This window comes from Balaenoptera physalus (genome assembly GCF_965194825.1).
Source record: "Balaenoptera physalus genome assembly, chromosome: 5".
Lineage (NCBI taxonomy): Eukaryota > Metazoa > Chordata > Mammalia > Artiodactyla > Balaenopteridae > Balaenoptera > Balaenoptera physalus.
In genome coordinates, this window is record NC_138884.1 from 54,459,788 (window position 1) to 54,476,452 (window position 16,665).

General features: G+C 38.8%; 1 protein-coding gene across 2 annotated transcripts in view; it reads right to left on the reverse strand.

The window, feature by feature from the left end:
• Positions 1–13,438, reverse strand: part of CFAP299 (cilia and flagella associated protein 299) — a 609,967-nt gene extending 596,529 nt beyond the window's left edge. The window contains exon 1 of one of the 2 annotated variants that reach the window (XM_082463951.1): positions 13,305–13,438. In XM_082463951.1, coding sequence (XP_082320077.1) covers positions 13,305–13,415 — 111 coding nt within the window. In that variant the 5' untranslated portion in view covers positions 13,416–13,438. Of the gene's footprint in view, positions 1–12,918; positions 13,193–13,304 lie in introns of those variants that run through there. The other variant, XM_082463950.1, reaches the window with a different exon arrangement.
• Between the last annotated feature and the right edge of the window lie 3,227 nt (positions 13,439–16,665).

Sequence of the window (16,665 nt, forward strand, 5' to 3'; positions counted from 1 at the left end):
GTTATGTTTGTTCTTCTTTTTCTAGTTCCTTTAGGTGTAAGGTTAGATTGTTTATTTGAGATTTTTCTTGTTTCTTGAAAAGCTTCTTTCATTATACACTTCCCTCTTAGACCTGCTTTTGCTTCATCCCCTAGATTTTTGATTGTTGGGTTTTCTTTTTCATTTTTCTCCAGGAATTTTTTTTAATTTTCTCTTTGATGTCTTCAGTTATTTCACCTTAATTTTTGAAAGACATTTTTGCTGGATTAGTGTTCCAGGATGACTTTTTACCTTTCAGCACTTTAGAGATGTCATCCCATTGTCCCATGACTTGTATTATTTCTGATGAGAAGTTCAATCTTTCCTGTCTGAACTCATCCTTGCATTCCTATGATAAATCACACTACTTAAGAGTAGTATTTAGTAGTCTCTGATCTATTATTTCTTAATATAGTCCTAGATTCATTTTTCACTTCTTTTCATCCAGTTCATAAGTAAAATTAGTCTTTAGCTTTCCATTTTGTGCTATCCTTCTCTAGATTGATGTCAGGGTTACACAAGTCCTATAAAATGATTTAAGAATACATTCTGGGGTTTCCCCGGTGGCGCAGTGGTTGAGAATCTGCCTGCCAATGCAGGGGACATGGGTTCGAGCCCTGGTCTGGGAGGATCCCACATGCCACGGAGAAACTAGGCCCATGAGCCACAACTGCTGAGCCTGCGCATCTGGAGCCTGTGCTCTGCAACAAGAGAGGCCACGATAGTGAGAGGCCCGCGCACCGCGATGAAGAGTGGCCCCCACTTGCCGCAACAGGAGAAGGCCCTCGCACAGAAACGAAGACCCAATACAGCCAAAAATAAATAAATTAAAAAAAAAAAAAAGAATACATTCTCCTTGTGAAAAAATTAACATGTGGCAGATGTAGTGAATTTGTATTCTGTCAACTTAGCTAAGCTGGAGCTTTGTTTCCATAATTTTTCTTCCTTAGATAGTTACAGGTTAGATTGGGCCACAAGAGACATTTGCAATAGATTTGGAAGACAGCAAAGGAGAAGCCATATTGTTCTAGCTCTTATAGAAGCTTCTCCTTTACGTCCTCCAACTCCTGGGACAAGTGCATGAGTATGTTAAGCTCTGTGACTAAAGGTGTCAGCTTCTTCTGCAGATCTCTTCTACCATCAAAGATGGAGGTGTGAAAGAGGTGAGGGCCTGATCCAAGTTCCAGTTTGTCCTTATGAATTCTAGCTCATCCTTGCAGGTCTGCTTGCCCTTGTTTCCCACAATTCTCATGTACATTTCCTTCCTGGCTGTCTGTCCTAATGACTTCAGGTTCCAGCACCAGACACCAAAGAAACAGCCTTTCACTGACCATTTAAACAGTTCTCATAATTGTGTAGGGGCAAATCTTTATAAAAAAGTAAATACATGTGACACACATATATCTACATCTACATATATATGTATGTGTGTGTGTTCTGCTTCTCTGACGGAACCCTGAATGAGTCACAATTAGCTATTGGCAATGGTTCCAGAGGAATAGAAATTTAAGGGTGGGTTCTCTGAATTGGTTCTGGGTTACCTAGAATTGGTTCTCTGATCTTATTAAAAGTATTACAAGCCCTGTTTACAGTAGAAAAGATTATACTGTAGTCAGTGAAATGCAGAGGCCAAGTTATTTATCACCTTTAGAAACGTGCAATGAAAACAGAGCTTTAGGTAACCAAGTGTTTGCTGCCAGAGGACAATTTAGTGACAATAAGAAACATAACGGTATTGGTTGCTTCCAAGTGTGTTGAAGGTCTTGGGAAAAGAAAATGAGAAGCTCACAGTTTGGGGATTAGCCAGCCATTTGGTGGCAGGTTAGTTACACAGGACTACCCACATAATGAAAGGGGAAAATATTTGACATAGTTTCATGATTTTTAAAAGCTTTTTTCCATAAATTATATTATGCCATATATATACAACTTTTCATATAATTATTATTTTTTAGCGTCCATGTAAGAATTACCGGTTTGTTAAATTTGCTCATTTTTCTTTTGGATTTTATTTATTTATTATTGATTTATAAAGCTATATTCTATACAGCAAGTCCTTGTTGAGTATACATTTTGCAAATATTTATTCTCAGGTAGTTGCTTATCTTTTGATTTATGATATATTTTGTCATACAGAGTTTAAAAATTTTGGCAAGGAAATTGTATATGAAACCTTAATAAAGTACACAGAAAAACTGCATCAGTGCATTTAATAGAAAAAAGAAAGCTTGAAAATAAACAGCTAACCATTCAACTAGAGAAAGAATAACAAAATACACCAAAATGATATAGAAGGAAAGAATAAAAACAACAGGAAAATGAATAAATAGAAATTAAAATATACAAATCCAGTCAGCTTTAATTGTCTAATGAAAGCCAAGAGCTTATTCTGTTTTTTTTTTTATTGAAGTATAGTTGATTTCAAGAGCTTCCTCTTTTTTTTTTTTTTAATATTTACTTATTTATTTATTTGGCTGCACTGGGCCTTAGTTGCGGCACACGGGATCTTCATTGCAGCACATAGGATCTTTAGTTGCGGCATGCGGGATCTTTAGGTGTGGCATGCAGGATCTTTAATTGTGGCATGTCGATCTAGTTCCTTGACCAGGGATCAAACCCAGGCCCCCTGCACTGGTAGTACAAAGTCTTAGCCACTGGACCACCAGGGAAGTCCCTCAAGAGTTTATTCTTTTAAAAGACCAAGAAAATAGATAACATTTGGCAAGATTTATGGTGAAAAAGAAGGAATACACAAACAATTTTAGAAATCAGAAAAGAGCCATAACAACAGATAAAAGAAAACTACATACAAGTTTATAGTAATAATTTGAAAATCTGTGTAAAAATATATGAAGCATTTGCTCAAGTTATGAATTCAGAAGAGATCTGTCAGTGGTTTTATGAGTCCTTGATTTTCCCCAAAAAAAGTCTTTATTTTGCATTCCCATTTGAATATTAGTTTATTTAGTCAGAGTCCAGGCAGGAAATAGATGATGTATTTAAATGGAGTAACTGAAGGAAACTGAATGGCTGAGTTAATTTACAAAGGTATTCACCAGGTTAAGAGAAATCCAAGTGGGACAATGAAATACCCTGCAGCTAGCAACAGCAGTAAGCTACTGTATTAGTAGCCATTAACCTATGCAAATGAGTTAAGGGGAGGGAGCAACTAATAGGACACAGGGAGATGGCTGTAGGACAGTGTTATCAGACCCTGAGTTTTGGCTTGATGGAAGAAAATATCGACTGCTAACCTGCAGCACAGTATGGAAGGAGTCTGAAAAAAAAATGCCCAGCCTCCTGGCTTCTAATTTCTTACTGGTGCCTCTTATTGGCTGAACCCAACTGGCCAAATGTAAAGGGAGTCCAGTTGAAGTAGTCAACAGAAATCAACCTCTTGGAGCACATAGCACAGAGCACGTTGGGGTAGGATAGAACTCAAGGTAAAACAGAATCTCAGGGGCCAAACAGGGACAGAATATAGCCAGGGACAGAATTCTAGGCTCAAAGTAAAATTTCCTAAGAAGTTTAAAGATATTACTCCATTTTCTTCTAGGAATCACTATTAGGAATGCAAAGTCTAAGATCAAGCTGATTCCCATTTACAGGTTATTTGTTGACACTCTGAATTATTTTTTAAATTGTGGTAAAACATACATGACATAAGACTAACCATTTTAAGTGTACAGTACACTGGTATTAAGTACATTCATGTTATTGTGACGTTATCATCACTACCATCCGTCACCACAACTCTTTTTATCTTACAAAACTGAAACTATGTGCCAGTTAAACAATAGCTCCCCATCTTCCCTTCCCCCAAGACCCTGGCAATGACCATTCTACTTTCTGTCTCCGTGAATTTGACTACCCTAGGCACCTCATATAAGTGGAATTACACAGTATTTGTCTTTTTGTGGCTACTTATTTTGCTTAGAATAATGTCCTCAAGACTTCCATGTTGTAGCATGTTTCAGAATTTCCTTCATTTTAAAGGCTTAATAATATTCCATTGTAGATATATACCACATTCTGTTTATGCATTCATCCATCAGTAGACACTTGTGTTGCTTCTACCTTTGGCAATTGTGAATAATGCTACTATCAACCTGAGTATACAAATATCTGTTCAAGTTTCTGCTTTCAATTCTTTTGGCTACATAGTATCCAGAAATGGAATTTCTAGATCATATAGTAATTTTCTTTCTAATTTTCTGAGGAGCTGTCATACTGTTTCCACAATGGCTGCACCATTTTACATTCCCACCAGCAGTGTACAGTGTTCCAGTCTCTCCACATCCTCACCAACACTTGTCATTTTCTGGTTTTTTTGATAATAACTATCCTAATGGTTGTGAAGTGATATGCCATTGTGGTTTTGACTTGCATTTCCCTAATGATTAATGATGTTGACACCTTTTTATGTGCTTATTGGTCATTTGTGTACGTTCTTTGGAGAAACATCTTTTCAAGTTCTTTGTCCAATTTTTAATTGGATTATTTGCTTTTGTGTTGTTCAACTGTAGTTTTTTCCATATTCTGGATATTAACCCCTATCAGATATATAATTTGCAAATATTTCCTCCCATTCTATGGGTTGCCTTTTGACTCTATTGATGGTGTCTTTCAATACACCAAGTTTCAATACAAAAGTTTTTAATTTTGATGTCATGCAATTTGAATTATTTTTGAACTATCATTTTATTCTCAGAGTTCTGTAATTCTATCACTAACTGCCAAGGTGTGGATCTTTTTCATTCATCCTACTAAGCAACTGATTGTAAGATGGGCACTTACAATCTTGCACTTATCTCCAACACAGAGAATTTTTGTTGTTGTTGTTATTCCATTGATTATTTTATCCCCCTCATTTTCTGTATAATTTATTTCTGGAATGTCTATTAGATAAATATTGAGCCTCCTGGAATTATTTGTTCATACTTTCCTTCATATAATTCTTATTTTCCTCATTTTTTTTTTTTTTACTGCATTCTGGGTAATTACATCAACTTTAACTTCCAGATCATTAAATTGTCCTTTAAAAGTGACATTGTGCTTCCATTAGTTAGCTCTTTTAAAAATGTCATCAAGTTTTTAATTTCTAAGAATTCTTTCTTGCTCTCTGATTGCTCCCTTTTCATACCAGTCTATTATTTTGCTTACAGACTTCATATTATACATATTAAAATGCCTGTAAGGTAGAAAATTAGAATTTATTTAAAGTTGCCTCAGGGTTTTGAGTGTTTTGTTTTGTCTGACATTACTTGTTCTCCTTATTCATCTTAGGCCCTCTCTTTCATGCTCCTGTGTTCCCTCAAACATCTGGGAATACATAGTTATGAATAGAGAACTGGGTAATTAGCAAAGTCATTAGCATGGATTCCCTCTATAGTCGTACAGATCTGATTCCCTAACTGGTTTCTCCTCTGAATAGATGAACTGAGGAAGTTATGTGTAAAAGAGCAGAGTATAGTAATGTACAGACTCCACTTGAGGATGTGGACATGAAGAAGGAAGGCGGTCTGGGGTAAATCCCACCCTCTCCAACCTAATTACCAAAATAAGAAGGACTTGGTAATAAGTGTAACTCTCTCCAGATTTTCTTCTCCTCTCCAACATCTATTCTGGCCTTCTAGCACTATCTAACTACTTCACACTTAGTTTTGATTATCTCTCAAGCCCCTTTACCTGCTCCAGGACTCCTTGCTAGGCACTTTTTTAGAGAGCAGTTCTCTCATTTATCCTTGGGTTAAACATTGCAGGTATATGCTGGGGATAGGATACACCTCTGGCTTAGCTAATGCAGAATTAACTTCTTTAATCAATTATAGGTTCTCTCTTGCTCTTTGTATTATTGTTACCTCTGACTTTTCTCTAAATCTGCTTTACCTTCCCAACACTGTTCTTATTTATTCATTTTGGGCTATGGTTTTCTCTATCTTGTCAATCTCTAACTTATCAGAAATAAGCACAATTTCTGATCCTGTAGAGTAGCATCCTTTCATGTCTCCTAGTGCTATTATAGATTTATTCTATTTCATATTTACCAGGAAAATGGATAGACAGATGACGGGTAGGAAGGAAAGGAAGGAGGGAGGGAGGAAGGGGGGAGGGTGAGAGGGAGAGAAGGAAGGAAGGAAGCAAGCAAGGAAGGAAGAAAGCAAGCTTGATTATATCCAGGGCTCTACAAGTCCACAGTGTCTACGTCAGCCACAACTTTTTCTTTTTTTAATATACCTAAAAATCTTCAGAAAAAATCTTCTTGCCTCTAGTTGTAAAACAATCCAATCCATCCTTCCAATGGAAGACTGAATGATTAAACCAGAAAGTGTCCATTGGATTTAGTGACACATCCTTCACTTGTCACCATGGCAAGAACAATTTCTATTGAATGTGAAGATGGGAGCCAGCTAGCAGTGGGTTGAAAAACAGAAGATGGAGGAAATAAAGGTTAAGGATTTTACAATTCATTCAAGAAGGATAACTGTGAAAAAGGAAGAAAAGACAGATATGGAGGGGAGAATGGGAGATACCTCACTGAGCACAGAAGGGACTGATGGAATTAAAGGTGAGAGGAGCTAATCAATAGAGGTAGTTCCCTAAATAGATGAAGCAAAAGGGTAGAGAATGCAAGTGACCATCATCGATCAAGCCTATTAGTTGCAAACAGCAGGGTTTACTGTAGCCAGTCCAAGCATAAAAAAGGAATTATTAAAATACAATAGCTCAAAAGATCCCTGGGAAAGTGAAATTTGAAGCCTACACAGCCAGAAACAATACTCTAAGCCATACAAACTATTTCAACAAATATCCCTCACTGCCACCACTGAAAACATATACTGCAACTCACCGTGTTGACCTAGGACATTACACGACCGAACTTCTGCCACTGCATCAACTGAAAGTCAAGAGCCTCAACCACCTCATTCAATACAAAATGGATTCTACATGGTGCTTTCTTCCTCATGTCACTCTTTTCCTATATAGCAGTCTCATGTAGGTGTATATGACTGGCAGTGCCTAAGTCATACAAAGATACACTAGCAGCAAGGAAAACTGAGAAGATGAATTTCTGCCTCTACCTTAGGGAGGTGGGACTCAGAGTTGGGAAAATTCCCAAAACATTATAATGATAATGGGTGTTCAAATGCCAGATTCAGATAGGCACCATGCATGGTAGACACCATTAACACAGGTGGGAAGGAAGAGAGGATGGGCAGAAATTAAGGTGGTTTTATAAGTTTCATGGTAGAAAACTGAAGAGGGTTCCAGCCTGATTGACTCTTTTTGTTGATTTGGAGAGATGAAGTCATCCACTAAGAGCCTGAAGAGAGGAAAGAAAGTTTGAAAAACAAGCTGGGGCGGGCGGAGAATCAAGGAAGTGCAATAGGCAATTCGCAAAAGAAATGCAAATGGCCAGGAAAAATTTAAAAGATGGTCAACTGGTCAACCTCACTAATAATCAGAAAAATTAAAATTAAAACAACGAGTTTTTTTTTTTTTTTTTAAACTAAGGCCACTTGACTGTTACTGAAATGAATAGCCCAGTTTGCTTTTTTTTTTTTTTTAAAGAAATTCACGTTCTTTTATTTATTTATTTATGACTGTGTTGAGTCTTCATTTCTGTGTGAGGGCTTTCTCTAGTTGCGGCAAGTGGGGACCACTCCTCATCGCGGTGCGCGGGCCTCCCACCATCGCGGCCTCTCTTGTTGCGGAGCACAGGCTCCAGACGCGCAGGCTCAGTAATTGTGGCTCACGGGCCCAGTTGCTCCGCGGCATGTGGGATCTTCCCAGACCAGGGCTCGAACCCGTGTCCCCTGCATTGGCAGGCAGACTCTCAACCACTGCGCCACCAGGGAAGCCCCAACGAGTTTTTTTTCACATATGATTTGACAAAAAACAAAAGGGTTGACAATATCAAGTGCTGGTGACTGTCTGAGAGAAAAGGTGTCTCATACACGCTGGTGGGAAGAGTAAATGACTACTCTGGAGGGCACTTTCACCATGTTTATTATGACCCATCAATTCTACTTTTTGATACATTTACAACTGCACACAAAGAGGATGTACAAAAGATGCTCATTTCACTGTTGTTTGGGATATTGCAATAAGGAAAATGAACTTCCAAAGGACCAACCTAAGTAAACAATGGATTCAATGTAGCAACTTATAAAGAACAGGAAGATCTACATAGAGTGACATTAAATGGCCTCCAAGATTTAATGTCGATTTTTTTTGTTTCAGAAAGATATAAATATTACCTTTTGTGTAGAAAATATAAATGAAGAATAATTTATATATTTACATACAATGAAAATATTTATGTAGTATAATACTGAAGCCCATGTGCCCTGGAGCCCGTGCTCTGCAACAGGAGAAGCCATGGCAATGAGAAGCCCCCACTCACTGCAACTAGAGAAAGCCCATGTGCAGCAACGAAGACCCAATGCAGCCATAAATAAATGAATAAATAAATAAAATTTATTAAAAATATATATATTTTTGAAGACTACTCAGATGTATGCAAGAAGAAAGATACTAGGGTAAACTTCAGCCCTTATTGCTGCAGCTTGGCTCAGAACCACACAGATATCATCTCCTACCTCTGCCACCTAGTCTAGATTCCCCTCACCCTCAACTAACATCTCTACTGGTCTTGGTAGCATATCAAGTGGTGTGAGCCAGACCCTTATTCCTGAGGGCTCTGAACCCCTGGTCACCATGCCCTTTTCAAGTCTGGGTTGCTGCCCTTGTACATTTACCACCACAACTGAGAAAGAGATTACCAAGAGGCACCCAAGTGAGTTACCAAAATTCCAAACACATTCCTTCATGACTGATTTTATAAGTCCTAACTTTTCCTGACAGTAAAGCTCAATTATGCTTGCCGAGATGGTGACTCTTCTTGCCTCCTGATTCCTAGACAAGGAGCCTGAAGATTCCAGGCAAGAGTTATAACTTCTAATTCAACTGACTCTCACCAAGTCACCTGATGGCATGTTCCCCCATTTAGTACCAGGACAATTAACCCGCAGAAGCCCCAGTAAGGAAAGAAAGTCCAAATTCTTTGGGTTAGGTGCTTTAACCTCTTAGTTCCCAGAAAAAGGGAACAAAGCTCAGTGCAAAGATCTTGGATGCTAAGTATATGCTGTATCATGGTGGATGGCACCCATTCTCTGAAACTATCATCTCCAAATTGGCACTTCATTTATGCTTTTAGCAACCCATTCCAATGATCTATCTGCTGGCAGCTCTGAATGTTTCTGAATATATTATGAAAAGTGAACCACATGCTCAGGTCCTTACTCCCACAGTTCCTCTGTTGTAGCCTAGGTCCCTAGTCTGACACAGTGGTAAATGGGACCCTGTGCCTGTGGACGAAATAGTCATTCCGTAAGACCCCATCTATAGATGCTATGCAATTCCCATCAAGATTTTAATGACATTTTTTTTACAGAAGTAGAAAACAAATCCTAAAATTTATGTGGAACCACAAAAGACCCCAGACAGTCAAAGTAATCTTGGAAAAGAACAACAAACTGGGAGGCATCACAATTCCTGATTTCAAGCTATATTAGGAAGTTACAGTAATCAAAACAGTATGGTAATGGCATAAAACAGACACATAGACCAATGGAACATAATTGAGAGCCCAGAAATAAACCCATGCATATGGTCAACTAACATTTGACAAGGGAACCAAGAATACTCAACAGAGAAAAGACAGTCTTTTCCATAAGCGGTGCTAGGAAAATTTGATAGTCACATGTAAAATAATGAAACTAGACCCAGATCTTACATGACTCGCAAAAATTAACTTGAAATGGATTAAAGACTTAAATGTAAAACCTGAAACTGTAGAACTCATAGAAGAAAACAGGAAAAAAGCTCATTGAAGTGTCTAGGCAATGATTTTTTGGATTTGACGCCAAAAGCATAAGCAACAAAATCAAAAGTAAATAAGTGGGACTACATCAAACTAAAAAGTTTCTGCACAGCAAAATTATCAACAAAATGAAAAGGTCACCTATGGAATGGAAATCATATATCTGATAAGGAGTTAAAATCCAAAATATAAAAAAAAGAAAAACTCATACAACTCAATAGCAGAAAAATAAACAATCTAATTTAAAAATGGACAAAGAACCTGAATAGACATATTGTCCAAAGAAGATATTCAAATGGCCAACAGGTACATGACAAGGTGCTCAACATCACTAATCAGTAGGGTGAAAATCAAAATCACAATGAGATACTACCACAGCATGTTAGAATGGCTACCATCAAAAAGACAAGAGATAACAAATGCTAGTGAGGATATGGAGAAAAGGAAATGCTTGCAGCCACTATGGAAAACAATATGAAGTTCCTCAAAAAATTACAAATAGAACTACCATACAAGCCAGCATTTCCACTTCTGGGAATACATCCACGGGAAACAGAAACACTATGTTGAAGAGATATCTGCACCCCCATGTTCATTAAAGCATTATTTACAACTGCCAAGACATGGAAACAACAACGTAAGAGTCCATCAACAGATCAATGGATAAAGAAAAGTGGTGCACCATTCAGCCATACTGAATACTATTCAGCCATGAAAAAGAAGGAAATTCTGCCATCATCGACGACATGGATGAACCTTGAGGACATTATGCTAAGTGAAATAAGTCAGACTAAGAAAGACAAATACTGTATCTCACTTATGTGTGGAATCTAAAAACAAACAAACACACACAAAAAAAAACAAACTCAAAGAGATCAGATATGTGGTTACCAGATGAAGGGATTGGATGCCCATGGTCAAAAGGTACAAACTTCCAGGTATAAATTAGGACTGGAGATGTAATGCACAATCTGATGACTACGGCTACCACTGCTGGGTGGTAGAGCCTAACATTGCCAAGAGAGTAAATCCTAAAAGTTCTCATCACAAGGAAAACACCATTTTTTCTTTTTTTCTTTTTTTCTCTTTCATCTACATGAGATGACAGATGTTAACTAAACTTACTGTGGTAATCATTTTGCAAAATATGTAAGTTAAGTCATTATGCTCTATACCTTAAACTTAGGCAGTGCGATATGTCAATGAGGTCTCAATGAAACCAAGAGAAAAAAAATATTCTATTAGGTAGCAGAGCAGTGTTATGACTAGCCAGAAGAGGCAAACCCATTACTACCAAATGTGTCTGTTCCTATCACACTGAATTGCTGACCCTTCCAAAGTTGAAGGGGCCCAATGCTTTTAGTTGCCACCAAGTGGTTAGCTGGTTCCCTTGAGAAATGGTGCTATATCGGAGGCATTCGACTTGCTTGCTGACAGTCAAATGCCTGTCATCCAAGTTGGACATTCTGAGGTAGCGGTAGCTACATCAGCCTTGGCAAGTGGGAGCCCACCCTATTGGGCCCATGTGTAGCCTCCATCTTCCTCCCTGTGCCCATCATGCCAGCACTAAGGTGGCCAATGAAAGAGGCTGGCTGACAGCAACTGGCTTAACCAATGCCAAATTTTAAAGTAAATTTCTTTACCTTTCGCCTAAACATAGTCACCATTACCCATTTTGCAGACCTTTAAAATTCTGATTGATGAAACACAAAGTATTAATTTCTCACTCCTAATAAACGTTAATGCTTTTACTTTCTAATTCACATTTTAAAAAAAACAAAAAACAACTCTGCCTTTAAAAAAATTGAAACCCTTCTTAAGATATCAAGCTTAAGCTTGGCAATTTTCCACAAGTGCTACAAAGATGATAATAGCCTATTGGGATATTTATTGTCTATATTTCATTCTTGTTTATTTAGATATTCAAAACCTTAGATGCAAACATTGTTTGGCACCTCTACTATTTCCCCTTCATTGCAGTGACTTCCATGCAAGGCATAAAACGGAACCTTCATGATTTTAAACATGTTATCTGTATAAAATATTAAAAAGCTTGTTTTTGAAATCAGAAGATATGTTGGAAATACCACCTGGCTTTTTTTAACAGTTAATTCCAGAAAGATCAAATTATCTGTCCAAGGTCACACAACTTGTTCTTAGCAGAGATAGGACTAAAATTAGATGATTTTAGTTCCTTAAAATTATGTTCCTATCTAGAACATGAATGTGTTTTGGAGGATAAGCACTTTTCAGACCTTGGAATCCACAATGAAGTAAAATCTCACTTTGAAAACGATCATTGGAGTCCAAAAATTTCAGTCCCCTAAACGGCTTGAATCACGTTGTTGCGGATAAGGAGTTTGGGGATTGGCTGCAGGATACAAATCCTTCTCAGACCCAGGTGTGGTGTGACGCCAAACAGAGGCCCTTGTTCTTTCTGGCCTAAATAGAGAAGGGCAATTGGCGGCTCTGTGGCATGGCTCCAGGGCAGGAGAATCCAAGTCAGTGCCCATTTAGTCGGCCTGGTCTGGGAATACGCCCCGGGTCTCGGGACCACCGTCCACCTCCTGCTTCTCAGGACCCATAGTCTATTATTTTCCCCGCTCAGCTTGGCTCTCCTCGAAGAGGACAAGAACTCCATCCCTCCGCGGCCCCCTGCCCCCTACCAGCTTCCCACCCATCCCCACACCTTTAAGAAGCAGGTCGGAGGATGGCTGCTGAGAGGAAGACAGTAGCCAATCCCAATTACGTCCGATTTTGCTGTGTTGCAGGCTTTTTTTTTTTTTTTTTTTAACTATCAACAATAGTTGTGAACAATCAACTCGATAAAAATGAATCAGCTCATGCCTGCAATGCCAGGGAGCTGTAACGTAATTAAAGGGCTTTCTGAGTCAACTAGCTTGGGGTGGAAGTTCATGGAACCAAATGCCTAGTATATACTAGATACACCTGAAAGGATACTGTCTTCCGTTCTTTAGTACAAACTGGCAAAGGAAAGAGAAACAGAGTCAGACCTGAATTGCAGCCCCCGGAAGGGTCTCAGCGGGCCTCGGAATCCAGCCCCGTTCCTCAAAGGAGCAGGACTTTGGAAGGGACGCGGGCCAGGAGGGGGGCGACGGAGGCCGCCGTACAGACATTCCAGGCCCCGCAGCGAGTGTACGTGCGTGCGCGCGCGCGTGCGTGCGCGCGTGCGCGCGTGCGTGGGTCCGTGCCGGGTCACGGACGCCAGGGGCCCGAATTCTGTACGGACCCAGGCCCCGCCGTACAGCAGTCGGGAAACTGCGGGGCCTGCCGTTCCCGCGGTCCACCGCCAGGGGGCGAACACCCCACGACGCGGGGGCTCGGGAGGGACCGAGGAACGCGAAACTGTGGCCCCCCCCTGCGGGGCTGCCGCCCTTACCTCCAGGTAGTACATGTCCAGTGTAGTGATCTGCGAGTCCAGGAAATCTTCATAGGTGTTGAACTGAGTGACTATATTGTCCACGGTGGTCGACCCCTCTTCCTGATCCATTGCGGTTGCCTTGGTCGGAGCGTCCCCAGCGACGGAGGCGGGGGAAGGGGGGGGCGGACAGGGTCAGAAGGTTCCACCCACTTCGTCCCTTCCAATCAGTTGGGAACCGGTGCGGCGCTTTGGACGTTAATCCCACCCCCGTGTCCTGCTAGCGTTTCAGGCTTCCTTCTAACTCCTAGGAACGCTGTCTCAAATTACCCACTCCAAGTTCGGGTCTGACACCGTCAACTGACTCGGACTTCGGCGAAGCATGCAGCCACGGGAGAGATGCAAATTGCAATCCAAAATTTAAAAGAATATGTAGACAAAATACTATAGATCAGAGCTTCTAATCTTGTTCTAAAACAATGCTGTGAAGGACAAAAATATCAGGGTTAGTTCTCAAGTAACTGAAGATCCATTTTTGCAGGGAGAGTATCTCAAAACAAGTTTCTGGAAATGGTCTTGTGAACAAATCCGATAACAAAATACATTAATGATTGTGTTATTTCAAAAATTTTGGATACAAGGAAGAATTTGTGAATTTCCCAAAGGAAAGAAACTCAACGAAATATCTTTGAAGACCTCTTTTGGCCCCAAGTGCTTGTTTTTAATTTTTTTTTTTTTTCTTTTTACTTTTTAAGTTTCAGTAAGCACACAATGAAAGACCTTGGCGTGTTGAAGCTGCCTTTTTCAAAGGGTACAATATCTGTGGAAACTTAGACAGTAAAGGTTTTTACTAAAGACTTTTCCTTTAGAACAGTTTTGCATTTTTAAAACATGGATTTAAAGTAATCCATCCTGGCAGCTGGCAAAACTTTTCAGGATCCATTTTTGGATTTTAACGTTCTATAAGTCGTCCTTAGGAATTAACACATAGTACAACACTTGAGCCTGAGGTAGTTGCTCTCTAAGTACTTACTGAATTGATTTTGAAGATTTTCACAGAAGTGCAAAAACATTTTTTAATGAAAACATCTGGTAAGATACTTCACCTTGAGTTAGCTTTCTTAATTTAAAAAGTCATCTCAAAATTAGGATGTCACGAATGTACAAATTTTAAGTGATGTAAACAATAATCTCTAGGATATTAGTGACTTGTCTTTTAATTAATATATTCTGAGATGTTTTAAAAGGCACTTTGGACATTACTTTTAAATGCAATGTAATCATTTAATTTAGGAGAACAGAAAGAAAGGAGAGAGAAACCCTGGACACATAACAACAACAACAACATTAATAATAATAATACCATTTATTGAGTGCACCCTGCATACCACGCACTGTCCTAAGTGTCAACAATGAATTACATCTTTAACTAGTATTTATGCTAAAATTAACAACCACCAACACTTTGATATCATCTAATCTAAAAAGATTATCATGTCTAAAAAGACTTGAAAATTCAAACAGCCCAAGGATGAGAAGAAATCCATGTGACTTAAGACATTCTAATTGATAAGAGACACAGCTCTCAGTATTCTCAATTATCCAGAGAGTTCTATAAATGCCTCCTGAAAGAGGCATTATTCTGGATGAACTGAGCATAAGGAAAGGCTTAGAAAAGTTCTAGCCACTTACTATGTACGGAAAATATATATTTGTTTCAGTATGATAATATTTATTAAAACTTTACCATGTGCCAGCCCTGTTCTAAATACATCCTTTACATGCATTATCTTGTTTAATCATGACCTCAAATCCACCAGGAAAGTAACACTAGCGTTATCCATAATATAGAGACAGAATGAATCTTAGTGGAGTGGCCAAAGTCTTAAAGATAAAAATAGCCACACAAGTAATTACTCCTGATTTCCCAGAAAGAGAAAGCAGAGGTGAATAGAGGTTTGAAGGGCCACATGGAATTAACTATGAAAGTTGGTTTTTTTGTGTTTATTAGAAAAATAAGTCCAATTGTGAGAGGGAATACGGGTCAGTGCAAATAAAAGAGCAAAAGGTGATGGCATATTCCGAGACGTGGAGACAAGGAAGATTGTGTAGGGAAGAGCTGCACATCGATCCGACAGTTGTGAGGGATCCAGTAAGGAGAGCAGAGGAAAGGAAGCTGACTAAGGAGGAAAACTGGTAGGGAGGCTTTGAGTGCTCGGGTGAATCGCTTGCAGAGATAGTAATCGTGCAAGAAGAGAGGGTAAAATGAAAATGACTGTGAGCGATGATCACGTACCGCTGAACAAAACGTGTCTTACTCTTAAAGCCTCCAGAGTGCTTATATTTATTATATTAGCTTTGAAGTCCTCCTCCATCACAATCTCATCGCTTTCGAGAAACTGTAAAGCATCTAGGGAATCTTTGGGTTCATTAAACTATGGCAGTTTGATTACAAGGACCCATATGTTAGTAAAATGTGAGGTTATCGTTTGCCTGTATATCGTTCTATTATCTATTATCCATGGTGACTATGCATTTTCAATGGAAACCTCATTAAATCAACAGCTCTTTGGTGAAGTAATCTCTGAAACATCTAAATTTAACCAATCATGAAAGTATTTTCAGTCAATGAATCTAGTAATGTGTTCCAACTCAAAACACTGAGGATGATTTTCAACAAATTAGTTTCTCTATGAATAGTGAAAAAAAAAATGAAAATGTGTAAACATAGGCTTGGTTCCCACAGAAAGGCTTGCATGATTGTAGGCCTAATTCAATTGTATTTTGCTTAACTTTCAATTTAAGTTCAAAAGCAGTTTCAAACCTGTGCCTGAGAAATTGCATGAAAGAAACTGCGTGACATAGCACAGAGAGATCAGCTTGGTGCTTTGTGACCACCTAGAGGGGTGGGATAGGGAGGGTGGGAGGGAGGGAGATGCAAGAGGGAAGAGATATGGGGACATATGTATATGTATAACTGATTCACTTTGTTATAAAGCAGAAACTGACACACCATTGTAAAACAATTATACTCTAATAAAGATGTTTAAAAAAAATTGTGTGAAAGAAATTAACAAGGTTCAGCAGGTCTCTGTTTCCTATTGCAAAGTCTTTGTTATGATCGGGAAATACTTTATTTTGGATAACATGAATTCTTACTTAAAGTTGAGGATTTTTAAAGATTGAAATCTGAATTTAGCACCCAATCCCAGATATTCCATTTTTTTGCAAGCGGACCAGCAAGGATTACGTATATTCACAACAAAACTCCAAAAGATAAGAGGAAAGAAACACGTGCTCTGTAAGAGTAACAAAATATATACCATATTTAGCTTAGTTTACTGAGTTTAAAAAAATGACACAATATCAAAATAAAAATCAT